A 22263-nucleotide genomic window follows, 5' to 3' on the forward strand; every position below is an offset into this window, starting at 1 on the left:
TGGGCCTATGCCCAATTTAGTGTTTATGGGCGAACTGGCAATCTATTTATCGTTCTCAAATTGAAGTCGCAGGGTCCATTGGTTGGGCCTAGGCCCAATTTAGTGTTTTTATGGGCGGGGCAGCTATCTATTTATCGTTCTCAAATTCAAGTCGCAGGGTTCATTGGTATTGGGCCTAGGCCCAATTCAGGGTTTTTATGGGCGGGCCAGCAATCTATTTTATCGTTCTTCTCAGGCAGTTGGCACTCAGTCTCCGTCTTCGCTACCACCTTGCCGGCACTGGAGTTCACCATGTCTCCTCCGAGAATTCTTCTCTGCGGCGACGTTTTAGGCCGTCTCAACCAGCTTTACAAGCGCGTCGTCTCGGTGTTTCTTCTTCTCCTTCTTCTCTTTCTCGCAGCGTGTGATCTAGTTTCGTTTTCTCGTTCTTTTTTTGTTTTTTTTTTTTTTTGCTAACTGGAATGAGCTCACTTGTGCTACTATAGGTTAACAAATCGGCCGGTCCGTTCGATGCGCTTCTTTGTGTTGGCCAGTTTTTTCCGGACTCAACCGAACAACTTGACGAGTTCATGGATTATGTTGAAGGTCGATCAGTAATCCCTCTTTCCACGTACTTCATTGGAGACTATGGCGTTGGTGCCGCTAAGGTTCTATTGGCGTCGTCTAGAGACTCGGGTAATCAAGGGTTTAAAATGGATGGCTTGAAGATTTGCGCGAATCTGCACTGGTTGAAAGGCAGTGGGAAGTTCACGCTACAAGGTATGATTCGAATTTCTCGTACGAGGATGAATCAAGGCTTTATTAATTTATTTATTTATGACTTCCAATTAATACACTGCGCATTTCGAATAAAGGACCTAGAAATCTGATCTCTAGTAAATGCATTTTGCTAACGAACAGAATTCCAACTCGTATCATTGTCTTCCAGTCTGAAACGAAGGTCGTTCTTCAATAGTTGAGCCATACTATTTGAAATAACAAATTAAGTGTAGAATAGCTAAGCGAAGCTCGGTGAAACTTTCAATTTCGATCCTCTTAGAACCAAGGATTTCAAAGCACTAAATGCTATCTATCGTTCTAATATAATGTCTTTGAACAAAACGGAGTGCATCTTCTTCATTTCTTCATCTGCTGATTGATTTTTCACATGTAGGTTTATCTTTGGCATACTTATCTGGTAGACGTTCTTCAGATGGTCTTCAGTTTGGAACATATACTCAAGATGATGTTGACGTCTTGCGAGCAATAGCTGAGGAACCTGGAGTTATTGACTTGTTTCTCACATATCCTTCATTTTTATAAGTAGGCATCTTCTTGTCCGCTCTTGAAATTTGTTCGTGATTTTTTTTTCCCTCTTAAATTTCGATGGCCTTAATTGATCACACAAATGAATGGCCAACTGGGGTTACAAATAGAGCAGCAACTCCAGATACCCCCCCTGGAGTCTCAGATCCCTTCGGAAGTGATTCTACCGTCTCTGAGTTAGTTGTGGAGATCAAACCACGGTATGTTAGATTGGAAATGACTAGATGTCTTAGTCTCTGTACCTTGTAAGTTATTTATTGAATCACATAACTTAATCAATATCAGCGTGCAGGTGAACTTTTTCAATATGACATTTAGTTGTCCGTGGTTTAGAATTTTATCTCGTGCTCATTGTCCATTAAATTTTACAGTCCAACTAGAGTTTAGGCACAAGCGTTTTAGCTATCTCAGTCTTATAGATGATACTTATTTTCCATTCTAATTTCAGTTTTCAGGAGTTTTGTATGCATTAGTGCTGTAGGATTAGTAATATTATAATTTTGTTAACCCTATTTTTATCAAGGTAAAATAAAAGAAAACACAGGGAATACAAAAAATATCACCAGGGAGCTCAACTAACTTGAGAAGGGGCTTAAATCAAGCAAAATAAGGCATAGAGAATGATCACAAGAACACGGGGGGTCCAAAAGAGAGGCATGAAATCTAGCTAGAGATCACAACACCCCCTCATATCTTTCAACCCTTCTAAATAGCACAAAGACAAACAAACCAAAGCCTGCTACCCTTTTCTCAAGAGGGGGAATGGGGAAGAAAGCCCTCGAGCATGAATCTACAACTCCAGACTCACAAGGAAAGCTCCACAACCACTTCGTCAACAAGGTCTCGTTTCACATCCTAAGATTTCCCTCACTTGCCGAAGAAACTTCTCTTCTAAGAGAGTAAATGTTTTGAATCTTCTCCTTGGGGTCCCACAAAGGCATACTCCTGGGGTTATGGCTAAGGCCATAAGACTCAAATAAGAAGGGAATGACTCCCCACCGCCCCCCCCCCCCCCGAAGAAGCCCATCTCTCCAACTTAGAAGGGTTGCATTTAATACCAATAACTGAGCATATGCCTCTGTTAATTGTTAAACGCGACATAGATTCAAGGAACTACAAAATATGGGTTAGTTGACAAAAGATTCCTTTCCTCGTGCAAAATAAGACAATGTTATCAACAAGTTGGTGATGGGACAAAGGTATATTATCCTTGCCCACCTGAAAACTCTCAACAGCATCCTTCTCGCTCCTCTAAAAACAATCCTACTTACAATATCCACCACCGGAGGAAAAGAAATTTGGTTGTTTCTCAGATGCTGACGGGAGTCTTTTGTTTTTGCTATTGGTAATCATGCATGCAAGTTTTTCTCTCAATTTCATTTCTGAGACCAAAATTTTATGGCTCAATTAATGTCTCTGGTAGGAGTTCTTTTGTTTTACTGTAGGAAATTTTATATCCAGATCTTTTAATCTGCCTATTAAATATGGATTAAGGTCTTGTGGCTCAATTGCTGCCTCTGGTATATGCTGTATTGTCATGAAACTATAGAGCAGAAGTTTCCCACTACATGCATAATATTGAATTTAGAACATGTCTGTAAGTACCGAAATATAAGTATTCTGATAAAATTTACTTCTTCTTAGTTACCACATTGCAGGAACAAAAGGAGTGTTTTATGCTCGAGAGCCTTACTCTAATGTTGATGCTGTGCATGTGACTCGCTTTTTAGGTCTTGGTTCTGTAGGAAATAAAGAGAAACAGGTACGTTATGGTTTGGGGTTCCCCCCACAGGAAACGTAGAGTTTCATTTCTGATGCTGTATTCACCTGTTTCTCAGAAATTTATTCATGCAATTTCTCCCATCCCATCATCTACCATGTCTGCCGCTGAAATTAGCATGAAGCCTCCCAATACTACCTTATCTCCATACACACTCACTGAACGAAAAGCTGAAGCCTCAGACTCTGCAAAGAGGTCCAGCAATAGTGTTTCTGAATCGCAATATTGGAGATACGATGTGTCTCAGAAACGACAAAAATATGGAACTGCAGATGGTAACAAGCTTTGTTTTAAGTTTACTTCTTCTGGATCTTGTCCACGTGGAGAGAAATGTAACTTTCATCATGACATGGATGCAAGAGGGCAATCCCAGAGAGGTGTTTGTTTTGATTTTCTTAATAAAGGAAAATGCGAAAGGGGTCCAGATTGCAGCTTCAAGCACAGCTTACAGAATGAAGTTGACAGCCAGTCTGGGAAGAGGAGATCTGGAAATGCTGGAACCAACAGGTCTCTAGTTCATTATCTTGATTAATTTATTATCCCAACGAACTGATTGATTAGATATTTTAAGCTTACTTATTCTCTGTTCTATGATTGAGGTGCAGGTCTAAAGAATGCTGGTTTTGTTTGTCAAGTCCCAACATAGAGTCACATCTTATAGTCAGTGTAGGTGAGAGTTTCTACTGTGCACTGGCCAAAGGACATCTTGTTCCAGACCACATATTGATTGTACCTGTAGAGCACTTTCCAAATACCCTTTCTCTAGGCCCAGAATTTGAAACTGAAATCAATAGACTCCAAAATTGTCTTCGGAAGTATTTTAAGAGTCAAGGGAAGGAAGTTGTGTTCTTTGAGTGGGTTTCAAAGCGTAGCACCCATGCTAATCTTCAGGTAATTCTTTGCTCTATACATACCATCCTTGGAATTCGAAAGTTGAAATTATGATGGTGCACTTTGGCTTTCTTAATGGGTCAATAATACTCCATCCTCGATCAAGAATGAAACGAAAGGATAAGACGTTCGTTAAATATTTCTTCCTTGTCACCGGAGTACTTCCAACTTTAAAATGGTTGACCAATTCATGATGCGTACTTTTGCTGTTGTGTTTAATTAATGCATCAAATCAAATTATTTGCAAACAGAAAATAGCGAATGAACTTCCAGATTTTTTAAAAGATAAATTGTTTATGTATTAAGATCAAGTATTTATCACTTTAAATGAAATAATCAAATAATTTATGGTACTACTCCTTTTCCTTTATGAAATTTATCATTTACAACATTAATTTGGTCTATGGAGCATATTGCTGAATAATATTATGATTAAGTAGACTTGACTTTGGTGATTCACCCCAGCTAGTTGTGTTTTGATATTAGGCTGTTCCTATTCCAACATCTAGAGCTCATGTCGTTCAGAACATATTTGATATGGCTGCTGAAAAGCTGGGCTTTAAGTTCGTGGCCTCTAAATGTAAGTTGATGTTATTATTATCTAAATATCAAATTCCCAACTCTTTCTGGATTGGGTTTTATGGTTGATGTTGGTCCTGTTTCCACATCCTGAAGTGGGTCCCTTCCCCGCAACAGAATAATAATACATAATACTAAAAAGAATGTACATATCCAATAATTGATGAAATTTTATACCTTTCTAGATTCTTAATAAAATCGTTGAATTTCTATGCACTTGCATGGATGAGACATGTGATATTGCTGCTTCTAGCATCTTTTCCTGATTGCAAGATTATTGTGCTGAAGTAACTTTCAACTTCATGTTGCCTAATTTCTATTGTGATTTGTCTGGTAGAACATGAAGTAGAAGATATTTTATGGTTTCCACCAGCCCTTTATTTTGTTGTTGCACTTGATTTCAGCAGCAGATGCTCCTCCTGGTGAAGGAAGAAAATCGTTGAGGACTCAGTTTGATAGTAATCGCAGTTTCTTCTATGCTGAACTTCCTGAATGTGTAACCTTATCGCATGTTATTGAGGAGACAGAGATATTTCCAGCCCAATTTGGACGCGAGGTTAGCTTAAAAAATTCACAAATTTGTAAAGTCTTTCATACTCTTTCACCGTTAAAAAGGAAAATATATATACACTAATGATAATAAGGGGACTAAAACGAAGATTTGGAAAATCTCATCATTCCCAAGAATTTCAAGACAGCCTTCCTTTGTCAAACAACGGATGGAACTTCTTTCATGAGAATGGTAAAAAAGTAACCGAGAAACCTTTTGCAGGTTCTAGCAGGCTTGCTTAACATGGCTGATAAGGCTGATTGGAGGAATTGTACCCATTCAAAAGAAGAAGAAACAAAGATGGCTGAAGAATTCAAGATAAGATTTGAAAATTTTGATCCTAATAAGTGAGCTAGCTCTTTGTTGTAGTTGGGAAATTTTTCAGTCGCTGCACTCATGCTTTCACTCTAGATATGCACCTCCTAAGGCTATTATACCATCCCAAGGACATCGTAGAAAAGTAAATTATTTGGATATTTGAAGCCTTTTTCTTCTTCTAGAGCTTAAACAACAACCAGATGAAGATGATTCGATGATATCCTTCACATGATAGCAAAGGTTCTGGCACACGACTTACCGCCTGGATGCACTGGAGTGAAAAAGGGGCGTCTGGTACTGTTATTCTTTCATGCATCCCAGCTCGGAATTGACGGTCCAGCTATCATAGGCACGCACAGGTCACCTGTTTATCGGTACGAATTCCTTTTCTCCATGCCTTGGTACTTTCTTATGATTCTTTTTCTTTAGAAATTCCATGTTGCTGTTGGAACTGTTTTCATCATAGCTAATTAATTTTCTTCAGCAATATCTCAGTGTGAGAAGAGGAGAGGTTATTAATTGTATTAGGTTATTGATGAAAGGTGATCTTGTTTGACTAACTTGTCACTTGGTTTTTTTTTTTTTTTTTCTCATTTTTTTTTAATACCAAAATATCCGATTCTATTATTCTTTTAAGAAAGATGAACTGCTTTCATCATTGTTAACCTTTTTGAAATTTCCAAAAGTCCAGACAACAATTAGGCTCAATTTCCACGAGAATTTCCTCAGTGGTTCACCGCCCAAGAGTCGCCCTCCACGTCTAAGAATTTATGAACCACTTGTCAGTCTACTGTAGCTCTAGCTAGAGTCTAGATGGAGGTCCATTGGAGTTTGGGTTAGGTGAGGGAGATGAACTTCTTGGTTATTTGAAAATTTTATAAATGAATTGATATATTAGACAAACTTAAACTATGTTTAATGGAACTTTAAAGTTTCAAATTTTTGTTTAGTAGACTTGTGAATTTTAGGAAATATCAAAGTTAGAACACCTATTGGATATAAAATTAAAAGAAAGATTTAAAGATGCATTGAATATTTAAGGTATAGTAATTGGATTTATGAGTTATGGAGAGTCCTCAAATGTGTTGGATGAAAGTTCCACGTCGGCTAATTTAGGGAATGATCATGGGTTTATAATTAAGGAATACTATCTCCATTGACATGAGGTTTTTTAGAGAAGCTCAAAACAAAGTCATAAAGAGCTTATGTTCAAAGTGGATAATATGTGGATAATATTATATTATTATGAAGAGTCGTGTTCATCTCACCATAGATATTTAGATGGATATTTAAATGGTGCAATGTGGATGAAAAGATGTGTACGTGGTTGCAGTGGATGAGATTGAATTGCTTCCAAATAGCTTTAAATTTTGTCATTTTTGCTTATTCACTGCATGAGCTGAGCCTCCATTGTCTGATTCATCGTCTTTTCTGATATGAAATTTCATTGAATAATATTAAAAGTCAGGACTTCTTATGGCATATTAAGTATTTACATTCCCAGTGTAGTAAATTTTAGTTAAAAAAAATACTTTTTTTTTCAATAATATTATACTACGTAAAATTTGAAATTTGTTTTTATTTGATCTTTGAAATTTTACTAGTATATGGTAGGTCTCTCAACTCTCAATTTTGTGTTTGGATCTAAGTTATTAACCTTTTATTTTTTATTTGATAGGTCAATAAATTTTAGTTTCGTACTAAGTAGGTCTTTGATTATAATAACTTTCATTTTTGTATCTAATAAGTCTCACAATGTGTTATTTAACGTCTTTAAACATTCATGGATCTACGAAACATAAAACTAATAGATACGAAGTTGTAACTTTAACTTTTATTTTTCATACGGACTTGTTAATTTGATTATGCTTTTTTGAACTGTATTCTTACATTAATTGTGATGGTAGCAATTGGCTACAATTTTACGTCCCGACCAATAGCCACAATTCACATCTACGAATTTATGAATATATTGGCAACTTGAACGCGTTTAAGTATCTAAGTATTATAATTGAACGTGTTTAAGTATTTAATTATTATAATTGAGTCAAAAAAAAAGTTCAAATTTTCACCGTTTGCGACGACAAAGATTTCTCGAGGTACCTTGGTGTGGAGGAAGTCAGATGTGGGAATTATTCACTCTTCCTCTGTCCCTTTTCAGCCTTAAGCAAAGCAAAGGCAATGATACAGAGACAAGACAACGTAAAAATTACAAAAACAAATAAATAAAATAACTTTAGAAATAATAATAATAATAATAATAATAATTAAAAAAAAAAAGTGTCCAGCTTGGAGAGATTGAAACTTAGATCTATGGCATATTTGCACATGATTGGGAAAGGACAAAGTGGTTGAAAACGACCTCATGGGTTTGGTCATATACTTTATTCACTTTTCTTTTTTCGGTTTTCATTTATATATTTAACTAATTCCTAGAATACCCATTAGGTTTTCGAAAGACCCGAGCCTTTTCATTCGTCAAATGATGATGATAATAATGATGATATAAGGCTCGTTATACATAGTGGTGTTAGATCATAGCTGGAGCGGTGGAAGAGGAATATTGGTCGGTTTTACAGAAAGCATTTAGGTTTAATTCATTGTTCGGTTTGTCAAACTGACCATATCTTTTCGTTAATTAACATGTATTTTTTAGTGGGCAGACTCAGTTACTCTTACTCCACGTGTTGTACTTTTCTTTTTATAAAAAAGATGGTTTATATATACGTAACGCTTCAGGCTAAAGATCTAAATTTGATAACTAATGACTTCGACATTTCTTTGCATCTCGTGCGACAGCACCAATTTGAATGAATAAGTAGATTCACTTTTAATGATGTCTCAATTCATAGCAGATCGACGACATTTTGTAAATGAATAGCCAATTTGAACATATCTCAAATCATTACCGGATATGATATGGTCGGTTGCTTGTCCAGGCCTCCAAGCATTATAACATTGTATTCCATCACTATACATATACAATTTGTTGGGAATTAAATATTGTGTAGTTTCAAGAACATGTGGGCCCAAAAATAAAAAATGAAATAATAATAATAATAATAATAAGGGAAGTGCTCTCAACAATGGTGGGTCCTCCATAGTTGTGTACATCCATTATTTACAAATTGGTCCTCAATTTTCTTTGCTTTTACAAAAATGGCCCTTTCGAATAAGTGTTTGCCAAACAACCCCTTTTTTATTTCTTAATTTATTGACTCGCCCTTCCACGTATAGCTAACTTAATTAATTCTAAACCAAAGATTAGCTCACTAATATTCATCTAATCTTTACACTTAACTTCTTCCTTCATGATTTGGCCATGTGATTACCTTCTACTATTTCTCAACCACTCCCTAATTTTAAACTAAAATCCGGACGTTATGTATAATATAAATAAGGTGTTAAATCAATAGTTCTGTTCTTGTACACTTCGTAATTACCGAACTAAAAAAAATTATTCTTTTAATTTATTGATTTTCCACTTCGATGAATCAAATTTATGACAGTTTTGGACGATGATATAATATCTTAACCAATTAAGTTAACTTTTGCTTTTCATTTCTTCTTCGATGATTCTTAAAGTTCATGTACGCTGAAAATATAGCATAATTTAATAAATAAGGTTCAGTTGTTATCTCAAAGATCGAAGGCTCCACGGTTGGGGACAAAAAATCTAAGTATGAGTCAGCTCAATTTAGAAACAGTTAAGGGCTCCAAAGGTATCCATTTTTCTTTGAGTTTTCAGACAAAAAAGAGACATTATTTGGAGTTTTGATAATTATTTCTGAGTCATTTCCATTTTTGTCATCTCCCAACACACCTCAGACTAAATTTGTAATTTTTATAATTTTGTCTCTTTTTATTATTGTCCAAACTTCTCGATTTAAGTCCATAGATTAGAATAATACGTTCTTATTTATCTAAACTTCTCTCGTCATTTGAGCTCAGGAAATTTGCACGAGATTTCACAAGAGACTTACCAATGTTAGCTTTGACTTTTAAAAATAATGAAGCTAAGAAACTTATTAATCTATTAATTTTTTCAAAAAAATATACGAAATTAATCTAAGAGTACGATAATTTAAACCTATAACATGGAGAATATTAAAGTTCCTTAATGTGATGAACTACTTTATAAGGCAGATTAATCATTCTATAAATGATCATTAATAAGTATTTGAAAACTGTTTTCTTTTTGGGATAAAAGAAAAGGAAAACTGTTATCTTTCCACAGCGATTTGAGTGAAGATTTTGACCCATCCAATATTTACAAACAAGTCGTTGATTGAAATTATTAGGACATTGAAGCTTAAGCAGCAATTTCTCGGATTCTTAAACAAAAAGTTGAATAAAAAACAAAATTATAATCCAAGATATGGAGGATGAGAAGTCAGTCATATGGGTCTCTAATTGTGTCACCATCTGTAGAAATGGCCAACACGAAGCACTGAAAACCAGGAAAATCAGCAATCTCGATTATGAACTCCGAAGACCCAGATATCAAATTTGATTCCCCGTTGGATCCTAAAACCTCCCATTAAAATATTTGCTTCTTTCGCTCAGTGAGCGAGTGGTATATGAAGTGGGTTTCTACTGTTCTTGGTTTTGATTTTGGTTTTCTGGGTCTGTTTCTTTTGGAGAAACTCCTTGTTTTTGGTTCATGGGTTGCTCAAATCCTTGCAAAACAGAGTCGAAAATGGATGATTCGTTTGTTTGAGGTGTTTTTTTTACCAAACCCATCTCTGGGTTTTTGAATCGATTGCTTTCTTCTCACTGTTTGTGGGGGTCTTATTCAGTCCAACATTGTTCTTGCTTCAAGTTATAAATTCCCATTTAAGTGATTTGTTTAATTCGTTTTCATCTGTTTGTTCGTCTTCTTCTTCTTCTTCTTCTTTTAATCGATGTTGAATAACTTTGTGGTCATTTGAGGAAGTGGGTTTGGATTGGGGTTTGAGTTCATACGGGATGGAGGTTCTTCTTCCGCTGCTGATTCTTTGTGTCGTTGCTGCTAATGCGTCCGACCTTCGGGAAATCGCAGGTAGAAACCTCTTTCTTATGCACATTTCGAATTCGCTATCTGGGTTGTTTAGATTTGAATGAACTGCCGCTAATGGGTTTATTCCGGCAGCTTCACTCGGTGCTCCTACCGTGTCGCCGCCGGTTAATAGCATGCCTCAGCCGCCTTCACCAGTTCAACCCAGTTCCCGGCGTGACCAAACAAGCAATTCATCACCGAATGTAGCTCCAATCCCCGAGCCAATTTCTCCAGGTTCCACTGAAAACTTAGCTAATTGTTAGCTGTTTATGTTCCTGTTCTTCTCTTATTTGAACCATTTTCATAAGCAAGTTTCCTAAGAGCTAGGAACAGTAAGAATTCTTGTCCCAATTGTGGTCTGGATCTAGTTGTTTGAAACTGCTGATGAATTTCTACTGTTCTTGGTTTAAAAGCTTTGTTCCTATATGTTCATGGTGGTTTGATCTGATCTATTTTGATGTTTCCAGAGCCTAATATCTCTCCAGTAGTTGCTATTTCGCCCAAAGCTGGTGACATAAAGAGCTTAGAAGCACCAGTAGCTACACCTTCTAATGCATTGCCTAAGTATATGCTACCTGTGAATCATTCCCCAAAGGAAGGTACTATGGAAAACGAGTATTTCAGTTGAATTGCTCATGAACAAAGAAACTCTCTCTCTGGTGCTTATGTTCTAGCTCTTTTTATGAAGCTCCTTCTACTCACAATGACATGGGACGTTCTCATGACACTCAACGGCCGATCGTTCCACCGCGAAAAGCTCCGTTTCGTAGAGGAAATCTTTCTCCAACATCTCCTGTGCCTTCAAATTATAAGCATCATAGAAGGAGGAATCATATCATTAGTCACGCTCCTGCACCTGCACCGTCATATCCGATTTCGTCTCGTGCGATAGAACCGTCAGGTATTGGTTTAACCTTGATTTGGCTAACTTTACTGCTATTTTCAATCTTGGTGTCCCTGACATTAATGGCCATTGAAATTTTTCCCCTCTTGGTTTGATATCATAGGACCAGTTGTTTCCACGGCACAACATTCACACGAGAGAGGAGACTACGCTCCACCTATGGAGTCAGGTAGTTCGATGTATTGATATCGTATGTGAATTGTTTAAAAACAAGAATGAAAAACTGACCGTTGTGGCTACTGGCTACGTACTTTATTCCTGTGCAGATCCTTCGTCGATATCTCCTTCACATTATGATCGTCCACCGCTTGTGACTCATGTTTCGCCTTCTCCTTCGCCTTCTCCTTCACCATACCAGAAAATGTCTGGTCATACTGAAAGTATGGAGCATAACAATGTTTAAATCAAAGAACTCTTTCACATACCAATATAAAACATTAACATTGTTGTTTGTTCATTCCATTTTCAGGACATTTTTATCCCCCTAAAGCTTCACCTTCACCCTTGAAACCTTGGGCAAAAAGCCCGAAGATGCCACCGCTGCGACCGATACATACATTGCCTCCTCCACCTCCCAATGAAGGTATACATCTACTCGAAATTCTCATCCAGATTATAAAGGAAATTAGTATTCAAGAACATGTTCAATTTGATGTAGATTGTTCAGCTACCCTGTGCGCCGAGCCATATACAAACACTCCCCCAGGATCTCCCTGCGGTTGTGTTTGGCCCATGCAAATTGGACTTCGCCTCAGCGTTTCGCTATATACGTTCTTCCCCCTGGTTTCGGAGCTGGCAGCAGAAATTGCTGCTGGGGTGTTCGTAAAGCAAAGCCAAGTTCGAGTCATTGGAGCTAATGCAGCTAACCAGCAACCAGATAAGACTGTTGTTCTTATTGACTTAGTCCCACTTGGGGAAAAATTTGACAATACTACAGCCTTTTTGACTTACCAAAGGTTTTGGCATAAGAAAGTTTCTGTCAAAGCTTCCTATTTTGGGAAATATGAAGTATTATACGTTCGATATCCGGGTTTACCTCAATCACCTCCTTCTGGAGATTCAGGAATAGATAATGAGCCTTATTATAGTAATAGTAACGATGCAAGGACGGTTAAACCGATTGGCGTCGATGTACAGAACATACAGCACAAAGACAGGATAAGTGGTGGTATGATTGCCATTATTGCTCTATCAACTACTGTTGCAGTCGTCTTATGCGTTGCGACTGCTTGGATTTTGCTCCTCAGACGCAACGATGGCGTTTGTCAGCCGAAACCTACTCCACATGCTTTGGTATCTTCCCTCAATAAACCATCAGGTAAATAGATTGCCTACTTATGCTGCCCCCCTGCAAAGGCGGATCTCTTGCAACGTTATTTTACTGCATTCGTTAGCTCACTGTTCTCGATCCTCCTCCGGGATTTTTCTAAGTTCATAGAGTCTTGCAGGTGCTGGTGGATCAGTCATGGCAGCCATGCCAAGTTCTGCTTCTTTATCCTTTGGATCTAGCATTGCCCCATATTCAGGATCAGCCAAGACATTCAGTGCCTCAGACATAGAGAGAGCAACCAATAATTTTGACCCTTCAAGGATATTAGGGGAGGGTGGCTTTGGACGTGTTTACAGAGGCACTCTCGAAGACGGTACCGAAGTAGCAGTTAAAGTTCTCAAGAGAGATGATCATCAGGGCGGTCGAGAATTCTTGGCTGAAGTCGAAATGCTTAGCCGTCTTCACCATAGAAACTTGGTCAAGTTGATTGGAATATGTACTGAGGAGGGTAGCCGCTCCCTGGTGTATGAACTTATTCCAAATGGCAGTGTGGAATCTCACTTACATGGTCAGAAAATGCTTCTAATGTGTATCCTTTGTAGTTGAGGCAGCATGATAACAATTTAATTTTACCTATTCTTCTATCAGATGTTGATAAGGAAACTGCCCCACTTGATTGGGATGCTCGGATGAAGATAGCACTTGGCGCTGCTCGGGGTTTATCCTATTTACACGAGGATTCGAGTCCGAGAGTCATACATCGAGACTTCAAATCCAGCAATATCTTATTAGAACATGATTTTACACCAAAAGTTTCGGACTTTGGGTTGGCTAGAACGGCAATGGATGAGGAAAGCAGACACATTTCGACACGCGTCATGGGAACTTTCGGGTAAGAATTCCTTCCGTTTGGTCGTGTTATTAGAAGTTCTTTTGGATTTAACACTGCCAGATACCGTGAAGAACCAAGCTGAGGTTATGGTAGTTAATATAGTTGTCACAATCTTAACTTAATCCCTTACTTAGGCATGCACCTGAATTAAGCAAACTTGATTACCTTCAAATCTTAGAGTAAACGTCTGTTGATTTTCCTCACCAACAATGCACCTGTGGAAACAAAATATATTAGACCTTACTTTTGAACAATAATAATGAGATTGTTATGCATCTTCGCTTTGTTCGTTTTTGTATTTTATGCCTTCTCTTACTCGAGTTATTGCATCTCCTACAGATATGTGGCTCCGGAATATGCGATGACGGGGCATTTACTTGTGAAGAGTGATGTTTATAGCTACGGGGTCGTTCTTCTCGAGCTATTAACTGGGAGGAAACCAGTTGACATGTCGCAACCGCCTGGTGAAGAAAATCTTGTTGCTTGGGCTCGTCCACTACTCACGAGCAAAGAAGGTTTAGATGTTATAATTGACAAATCACTCGATTCTAGTGTTCCTTTTGAAAATATTGCCAAAGTGGCTGCCATTGCTTCAATGTGTGTGCAACCAGAGGTGTCACATCGACCTTTCATGGGCGAGGTCGTTCAAGCTTTGAAACTAGTATGCAACCAATGCAACGATGCTCGAGAAGCAATCTCACAAGCTGGTTCAAGCCTAGATAATTCGTCTGTGGAGATGAATGACGAGACATTGAGTTCAAGATACATGCTAGACTCTTTTCATAGCGAATATTTAGTATCTGGCTCAATGTCAGGTCTTGATGTCATCGATACACGTCTCTCAATGTCGGGCATGTTAAATACTTCAATTGGAATCGGAATGCTAGAATCTAGATCACTCGAAAGATGCCTAAGTTCTAGTCCTCTTCGAAACGGGAAAGGTAAGAGACACTTCTGGCAAAGAATGAGAAGATACTCTGGAAGTAGCATCAGTGAACATGGAATGCCTAGATTATGGTCCGGTTCTACCTAACAAACAAGCAAGTCCTTCCACATACTTCAATTTCGATGTTGACCGATTTTGATCCAATACGCCCTAAGACGAACGAACATACATACAAATTTCAACTAACTGGCTTCCAAAATAGCTTTTGCAGTGCTATACACAACAACTTGATGGTATTGTAGAGGATAAGGTGATGATGAACTGGGGTGGATACAAGAACGGTTAACCTTCTCGCTATCCTCGACGTTTTTTTTCTTCCTTGCTGTTGCAGAATAAAGCATTAGAGTGAAGAAAATGCTGTAAGATTCAGAGTCAATTTTTTTTTTTTTTTCTTTTCAGTCAATGTATAGAACACTTTGTATCATGAAAAAAGACATCCATTAGTCTCACCTGTAATATCATATAATATCATCCACCACGCTTCAAAATAATAAGAGTGAAAAGGCCTTACATTATTTGCTAGTTCCTAGACGGTCCCCAAACACAGAATCATAACGGGTTTCATTCAACATAACACCAAATTTCAAGAACCTAACCTCCAAGTAATCCAGGGAAACAAGAGCGTTCAATACCTTGATGGTATCACTGTGGATCATGTTCATTCTACTAAACTCTATAAATGGTAGAGAGAGCCTGCGCCGGATTTACTTGCACACCTAACATCTCAATCCTAAGAAAACAGACAAAATCTACAACCTACTGCGTTATGTCCGAAGAAAACACAGGTAGAAAGGTTTATGAAGCTCTCAAGGCTTTGCAGCACATTCAATTACGTGAGATTTGAATTTTTCAAGCTCAGCTAACACCTCATCTTCTGGACGATAAATTAGGTCACTCATGCGCCATATCTGCAACTCATAACAAATTCAAGAGAAAATTAGCACACTCCTCCAAGTTCAGAAACCGTACAAATCTATTTGTTTTACTTTTGTGCATGTGTGGGAGGCGAGTGAGAGAGAAAGGGAGAGAGATAGCAACCTGCAACGTCCCTCCTCCACCAGTCGTATCACAATCATCAGACACACTCACAACAGTCCATGGATCAGCTGCATTCCAATGGAAGTCAACGACTTTATCCCTGGGGCAAAAGATTAGATGAGAAGGACCATTACCATTGAAGCCAAATCTAATAACAAAATAATTTTCTGCCTACCTACAAGTACATAACAAAAACCATGAACCAACAGCAAACTAAAAAACTCCTCTTTTCTTTTTTTTTTTGGGGGGGGGGGGGGGGGGGGGGGGGGGGGGGTGCAGGGGACAGAATTTAACATTTTTTATGTCATGTTCATGCATTTTAATCAAGAAAGGCAGCGATGTGGAACCTGTGCCCAGCATGCTGGAAAAATAAACCAGGAGGAGCAGCAGGTGTCCTTGTAGCTCGCTCTGTCTTTTTACCAACCTGGAATGTATATTATATGTTGAGACCACAAAGAAATTATAGTCTATACTACAAAAAATTCAATAGAAATACTAGGACAAATTAGTTAACATGGACTATAAACATATAAGATATGCTATAAAATATCAGCCAGTTGTCGTGGAAGTTTGTGGAATCAGATCTCTAAGCTAAAGGGCAAAAGAACTTCATAGTATAACATATTATTATCCTGAGTTCCGGCATTAAACTGAACCCTGATATCCTGAAGCAAGATGATGAAAAGATAAAACATGGTTAAAATCTCAAAATAATGTACCTTATCGTAATCCCAAATATTCAACAGCCCATCCTCAGCAGAACTTCCAAAGACAGACGATTTATCTGGGGACCACTGAATAAGAACATATATGGACCAGTACGTATAATCAGTACATTTTACAACTAATAGCAAGAGCATTTTCAAATAAAATTAGTAGTAATAAGACAAAAAGAATACCTGAACACAAAGAACCGCTGCTTTGTGGCCCTCAAATTTATAGATGGGCGAGCCAACTCCATTAGAAGTGAGATTCCGACGATCAAACATGCGAATAGAATTATCTGCTGACCTAAAGAGAAATTTGTGCCGATGTGACCGCGTATGTTTATAGTCATTACCTCAGAAATCTCATTCTCCTAAATTCTAAATCATCCTAAATGCACTATCGATAAAATGATGAGACCAAACCAAATGACACACAACAGCCTAACTAAGACAGGGCAAATAGTAGTAAGACCATTGAGCTATTTTAAGAAGCACAGACACCACAACACCTAATTTTCTAAAATCGAGGACAAGAACACAGCAACTGACACGTTCATTAAAATATACATTTTTTAAAATGTCATTTTTATACCATAATGAATTTCGAAGTCAATGAGTTCATATGCTTAAAAATTAGTTTGTGTATTTTCTCTCAAATTTATTAATTTTGTCATATGTGCAATTTAGTATACTTAACAAGGGTTCGATTTATTTCTAACAAATGTTGGACCTACTTTGACTTTGTAGAACTAATGTTAACACATCTACTGCCCTAACAAGTGTTTAGTAGGTAACCAACAAGTGTTAAAATGTCCAAGTGTCTAACTCGTGTCAGACACGGACCTGCTGGCTAAACTAAAGTGTTTGTGCTTCTGAGATTCTATTTATTATTTCTTCTCTCTCCCCTGTCTGTATATTTATTCTCTTTTTTGTATAAATACATGAGACCCAATTTTCCCATAAGCATTAGCAATTGAAAAGAAAATAAAACATTAAAATTTACCCTGTTATGATAAGATTATCATCATGGGGATTCCAATCAACACAATGAAGATCAGCATTGTGTGCCTTTTCAACCTGCAGACCAGAAAGAAAGACAGACTAAGATGAATAACAAGAAGCACCTAAAATATGCACCCTGAGGATAAAAACATAAAAAGCAATATTAAATTACATGATATCAATTTTATCTTGCAGGATAAATCTCCTGCACAGAATACTTGGTATGAACAACGAAAAAAATTCCCTACTACAAAACAACACCATGGAATTCTTGTCCTATCGACATAAGCCAGTATAACAAATCAAAAAATATTTCTCATAATAGGAAAATGACAAGTTTCTAGTTTCATCGAATTTATGCTCTATAACACATATTTCAACTTCCACATTATACGACAAGGAGAGCCCCTTGTTACAGAGAACTAAACAAGAGAATTAAGACCTTGACAGCTGGGCTAGAGCCAGTACGGGCATCCCATAATATTAGGCAAGAGTCATCTCCTACACTGCAGAACTCCTGTGCACTTAAGAGGGAAAATAAAAGAAAAGGACGTTGCTGGTTACGCTTGGAAAAGAAACAACTAAAAATTAGACTTCCATCCACTCAAGTGAAATAAAATCTGGTGTACATGAACACAAAGACACAAATTAAAATACTTTAAAATAGCATTATTTTTTGGGGAGGGTTAAGAAACAATTTCATTGATGGCATGAATTTACAAAAGAGGGGAAGACCCCCAACAGAGAGATTACAAAAGGCCTCTTCAACTAGGAAGGAGGGAAGTAAAGTTATGGTAGTGAAAAAGAGATCATTTACGCCCAGTCCCAACCAAATTAGTTATAACGTTAGGAAAATCTACTATACGTGAGTTCCTTACCTTGGAAGATTAAAAAATGGTACAATTTTATTACTACTTTTTACTATTTTCAGTTTTGTGAAGATAATATACAGTAAAAATTATTCAATGCTCGATAGTTTATTTGTAACATTAATCAAGAGCACTACGATCCAGAAATCGACCCTCATCCCCCACGCAAAACCCTACCCTTCAAAACCTCTCATCTTGGTCAAACCAAACCTCAGCTAGAAATCACCTGTACTACGTAATAAACAAAATATATTTTAAATAAAAATGGTTTTAAATGCCCCATCCGCATGTCCATTTATCAATAATTCTCAAAATAAAAAACTGAATGACCAGTAACACAGAACTAAGATATTACTTGGATGGACAGAAGGTCACATCTTCAACAGTATCCTCATGGCCATGGTAAACTCCTCGTGGCCCAATAGAAGGACCATCAGAAGTTTTATCAGTTCCCTCTCCCGCCTTCTTTATGATAGATCCACCAGATCCTGGTGATTTTGAAGCAGCAGGGTCTGTGGCAGAAGTTGATATATGGTCCTGGATACTCCATAAAACAACTAACTTGTCCTTCCCTGCCCATAAGATGAAGTAACATCAGAGAAATGGAACCCCATTTGTAACACCCCAAACCATAAGATAGACCAAAATCCCATACAGCAAAGAAATTGATAGGTATTGAAAAAAACAACAAAATAATTTGACATCTAAATCTGAAAAAGTGCAAGAGTTGAGTAGAACTTTCCAGATTGAACCTAATTAGCAGGACCAACTTAAAGGAGAGAAAAAGATTGGAAAACATTCAACCTCCAGATAGGACATAAGGTTCAGTGGGGCACATAGCTAGAGCAAACTCGGCATTTTCTTGATGACCAGTCAGAATCTGCAAGTGACCAGTAAGTTAAGATAAAATTGCACAATGAAGGCTTTAAACAAGCAAGGGATTTAAAATGTCCATGTTACAAACACCAGAAGAATTTATCTTTATATGGTCCCAGGTTGAACAATTGTTAAGATGTGTAAATGAGACCAAAGAAGTTTTACACACTCATCGATGACCTACCATGGTCTTCCAATCAGACTGTGAACCCACCTCAGCTCTAGATAATGATTTTGTAAAATATCTCCTATCAGATTAAAACTATGAAATGCTTGAACCTTTTAAATTCATAAGAAAATAAATTAAGCAGCCTATTGTTCAACCATGACGCAACATTAACAGTACGAAAGTGAACTAAACTCAGTTGGGCATATCGAGATCTCAATAAGCATCTATAGCAGGATTAAACTTAACCTCAACCAGCCAAGCCCATAATCTACATCCAAGAGACTCAAGAATTTCTGACTCTCACGAAATCTAAGTACAGAAGAATTGAGTCATTCTCTCTTAAAACCATATTCAAATTTAGTGCTTAAATGAGTGAGAAAAGAACGTTGTAAAAAGGACATCTTCCATCTTATCAGCTATTCTCGAAAGGCATTCTAATGATGCACGGCCCTAAAAAGAAAAGTGATAACGTTGGTTTTGCTTTAATGCAAGGCATACTTCAACATCAATGTTATGTATTCCACCGTGGTTGTAACCAGAAGGTAGATAGAGAAACATCAACTAGAAATATACACCAGAGATCTAAGATATAGCAACATTTATAGGAAAACAAAGATCGTGTAGGCAATTCAAGTTTTTAATAGAATTACCAAATCTGGGCGAGAATTTGTGGCACCAAGGACAGCATGGCGGTTAGGTTGTGCCTCAACATCCCAAATGAGGACCTAGATGTTGAATACCAAAGAGACTTAAATCAATGTTTGTTGAATAAATGTACTGTAGGCATAAGATTTTCAAATGGATTAAAACAAGAACTAAAATTAATAGCACATACATCTGGACTGTCAGTGTGTGTGGCAACAATTCTAGAATTCTGGGGAAGTTCCCTAATTCTGTTAACCTGGGAAAATATTCAACATAGACCATTAGAAAGACAACAATTTTAAAACAACTCTTCATCTTCCATCATTTTCAACTTCCAACCAAACGGTAACAACTATCCAAAGAAAGAAATATAAATGTTCAAGACGGAGAAAGACCTTGAAACTCAAATGGGAAAAAAATAATAATGTAACCGTAACCACATGAAAGCATGGAAAGAATGCCTGAAGATCAACCACTTATATGAATGTCATTGTAGATCATATTTTCATACGTTTCATACCTCACCAGGGTGTATAATAGTCTTGTACTTCTTTACAAATGGTGAGCGTGCTTCTTCATTGAACTGAAAATACAATAACAACATACGACACCTAGATTGAGTAGCACGAAAAAGGTCCACAGAACTTTAAACTTTGAAATTGACCAATCACCTGAGAAATGTGCTCTGCGGCTGCAACCCTCGGCTTCACAACTTCACAATTTGCAATGACCAGTGTATTCGGAACACTGCCATCAGTCTGGTAACAAGGAAGAAAAATAAACAATAAACAACAATTACAGATCGATCTTCAATGTGATAAATTCAGTACAAGCTAGTTTCTCTCCCCTAAGGGGATTTTAGGTCGCAATTCAGCACAACTACAGCAAGAAATAAAACAACGTAGCCATTTCAACAAAACACAAGATTTTACTGCGACGGAAGTCACCTGTTCAGAAAGATAAAGCCGCTGTCGATTCTTATACGTTGCTTGCTCGAGCTGAGGACCCCACCTAGACCCAGAAAATAGTCAGACTCAGATCAAATAAACGTCATATAAAGGCCCCGCCAAATAGCCGTAGAGGTAGGGAGAGGGAATGTATGATACGAATAAGAAGCTCAAGTTTGCAGAAATGTGACAAATAGTAAGAAAAAAAAAACCCTAAAAATTAACACGCGACAGATCCAGTAATCCAGTGGAGGTGATTTATCTCCAACGAACAAGAAGAAGCACAAGAAACACAAGTGAAAAAAACAGCAAACAGAAAACCCTAGAAACGAGAGAAGCAAGCAGAGTAGAGTAGATAGTTGAAAACAGAAGGAAGAGTAAGTGGAATACCGGCAAGAGAGAGAAGGCCAAACGAGATTGTGGTTAGCGAACCAGTCATAGAGAACAGGAACAAGAGACTTCCACTGAGTATAACGCTCATCGACGGAGGGCTGTTGGTGAGCCTTCATCTTCTTAGCTTGCTGCTCGTCCTTCTTCTCCTCCTTAGGCTTGGGCTTCCGGCCTCTGGTCTCCTTCTTCTTCACAACAGGCTGCTGCTGCTGTTGTTGAAGCTGTTGCTGCTGCTGCTGCTGCGACTGAGGAGAATCCATAGCTCAGTGGAGCTTCGGTCCGCGATTTTTCAGTACGATACTTTTCGCGCTCTCTTTGACTCTCCAGACTCAAGGCGACCCCACCAAAGTATCAAAACCAGTTACATACAGTAAACCCAGACAAAAATATATTTTGGGTCCAATTTGGGAAATGATGATGATGATCCACCACCAACGGTTGATATTGGGACACGTGTCAAAATCTCGGTAGGTCTTCCTAATGCTGTGGCGCGTAGTGTTATTGCCGTGCCGTGAAATAGCAGCAGTAATATACTCTTTTTTTTTTTTTAAGTCGCGTTTGGTAGGGGATCTTAATAGTATTTAGTAATTAGATCGATTCGGCGATCGGGATCGTAAACGTTTGGTTGGGTTAAAATTAAATTCCGGTTCACTCTATGGATAAGACATTTTTTGTCGTGTACCCAACCAACATATAACCGTTATAACTAGAGTTAGTAATATATTGTAACTGTAAATCTTTGATATTTTAACTTTTATGAAAGTCCGTTATAACTAAAGTTAGTAATATATTGTAACCGTAAATCTTTGATATTTTAACTTTTATGAAAGTAGAGAGCTGGATTGTGTTGTAAATTCTTGTAAATTATTTTCAAATTTTTCAGGCCACCAATCCAACTAACCTAAAATTTCCAACAAATCCAACCTAATGTACACTATTAATGTTTTGAATATGAATTTGACTAAGAATAATTAAAAAAACATGAAAATGATTTCAATTTATTTTTATATGAGTTTTGAATCAAATTAATTTGAATTCACACAAATAAATAAAAAATTTGGTTTGGATGCTAACAATAAAAGTCTTTTAAACTAGCCTCGAAGAATCGGCCTTAATTATCATTTGATTCGAACTTGTATCGCTCTTA

The 22263-nt window shown here is 37.5% G+C and overlaps 3 protein-coding genes across 5 annotated transcripts; 2 read left to right on the forward strand and 1 right to left on the reverse strand.

The window, feature by feature from the left end:
* The first annotated feature begins 208 nt into the window (after positions 1–208).
* On the forward strand, positions 209–5983 carry LOC111780727 (CwfJ-like family protein / zinc finger (CCCH-type) family protein). 3 transcript variants are annotated; one of them, XM_087119781.1, is made up of 10 exons: positions 209–366; positions 486–759; positions 1154–1280; positions 1383–1505; positions 2950–3067; positions 3144–3592; positions 3691–3976; positions 4463–4556; positions 4960–5111; positions 5328–5983. In XM_087119781.1, exons 1-10 carry the CDS (start codon positions 292–294, stop codon positions 5454–5456), a joined length of 1827 nt encoding a protein of 608 aa, XP_086975907.1. In that variant the 5' UTR covers positions 209–291; the 3' UTR covers positions 5457–5983. The 3 variants fall into 3 exon arrangements, with proteins under 3 accessions (XP_086975907.1, XP_086975908.1, XP_086975909.1); XM_087119782.1 differs by having other exon boundaries at positions 4963–5111; XM_087119783.1 differs by having other exon boundaries at positions 4966–5111.
* A 3911-nt stretch (positions 5984–9894) lies between these two features.
* Positions 9895–14922, forward strand: LOC111780726 (Protein kinase superfamily protein). Its single transcript, XM_023661206.2, has 11 exons — positions 9895–10464; positions 10555–10695; positions 10929–11060; positions 11150–11362; positions 11469–11534; positions 11632–11745; positions 11835–11948; positions 12024–12683; positions 12814–13203; positions 13284–13527; positions 13867–14922. The coding sequence occupies exons 1-11, from the start codon at positions 10392–10394 to the stop codon at positions 14558–14560; spliced, it is 2841 nt and encodes a 946-aa protein (XP_023516974.2). The 5' UTR covers positions 9895–10391; the 3' UTR covers positions 14561–14922.
* Positions 14923–15013: 91 nt separating this feature from the next.
* Positions 15014–21478, reverse strand: NFC5 (nucleosome/chromatin assembly factor group C5). Its single transcript, XM_023661210.2, has 15 exons — positions 21117–21478; positions 20727–20790; positions 20451–20537; positions 20300–20362; positions 19970–20035; positions 19785–19859; positions 18894–18969; positions 18445–18661; positions 17663–17744; positions 17222–17295; positions 16411–16522; positions 16231–16305; positions 15859–15935; positions 15512–15611; positions 15014–15381 (listed from the first exon to the last, which is right to left on the reverse strand). Exons 1-15 carry the CDS (start codon positions 21374–21376, stop codon positions 15280–15282), a joined length of 1530 nt encoding a protein of 509 aa, XP_023516978.2. The 5' UTR covers positions 21377–21478; the 3' UTR covers positions 15014–15279.
* Between the last annotated feature and the right edge of the window lie 785 nt (positions 21479–22263).

This window comes from Cucurbita pepo, chromosome 18, assembly GCF_057944985.1.
Source record: "Cucurbita pepo subsp. pepo isolate OVF chromosome 18, ASM5794498v1, whole genome shotgun sequence".
NCBI classification, from domain to species: domain Eukaryota; kingdom Viridiplantae; phylum Streptophyta; class Magnoliopsida; order Cucurbitales; family Cucurbitaceae; genus Cucurbita; species Cucurbita pepo.

What these genes read in the sequence shown, in the direction of transcription:
- LOC111780727 (XM_087119781.1), top strand. Translation starts at nt 292, where the DNA reads ATGTCTCCTCCGAGAATTCTTCTCTGCGGCGACGTTTTAGGCCGTCTC. An exon ending in GTTGTGGAGATCAAACCACG is followed by an intron (nt 1,506 to 2,949) that starts GTATGTTAGATT and finishes ACTTCTTCTTAG; the next exon opens with TTACCACATTGCAGGAACAA. An exon ending in GCACCCATGCTAATCTTCAG is followed by an intron (nt 3,977 to 4,462) that starts GTAATTCTTTGC and finishes TTTTGATATTAG; the next exon opens with GCTGTTCCTATTCCAACATC.
- LOC111780726 (XM_023661206.2), top strand. Translation starts at nt 10,392, where the DNA reads ATGGAGGTTCTTCTTCCGCTGCTGATTCTTTGTGTCGTTGCTGCTAAT. An exon ending in CCCCGAGCCAATTTCTCCAG is followed by an intron (nt 10,696 to 10,928) that starts GTTCCACTGAAA and finishes TGATGTTTCCAG; the next exon opens with AGCCTAATATCTCTCCAGTA. An exon ending in TGTGGAATCTCACTTACATG is followed by an intron (nt 13,204 to 13,283) that starts GTCAGAAAATGC and finishes TTCTTCTATCAG; the next exon opens with ATGTTGATAAGGAAACTGCC.
- NFC5 (XM_023661210.2), bottom strand. Translation starts at nt 21,376, where the DNA reads ATGGATTCTCCTCAGTCGCAGCAGCAGCAGCAGCAACAGCTTCAACAA. An exon ending in CTATTATACACCCTGGTGAG is followed by an intron (nt 20,036 to 20,299) that starts GTATGAAACGTA and finishes ATATTTTCCCAG; the next exon opens with GTTAACAGAATTAGGGAACT. An exon ending in TTCCAGCATGCTGGGCACAG is followed by an intron (nt 15,612 to 15,858) that starts GTTCCACATCGC and finishes CTTTTGCCCCAG; the next exon opens with GGATAAAGTCGTTGACTTCC.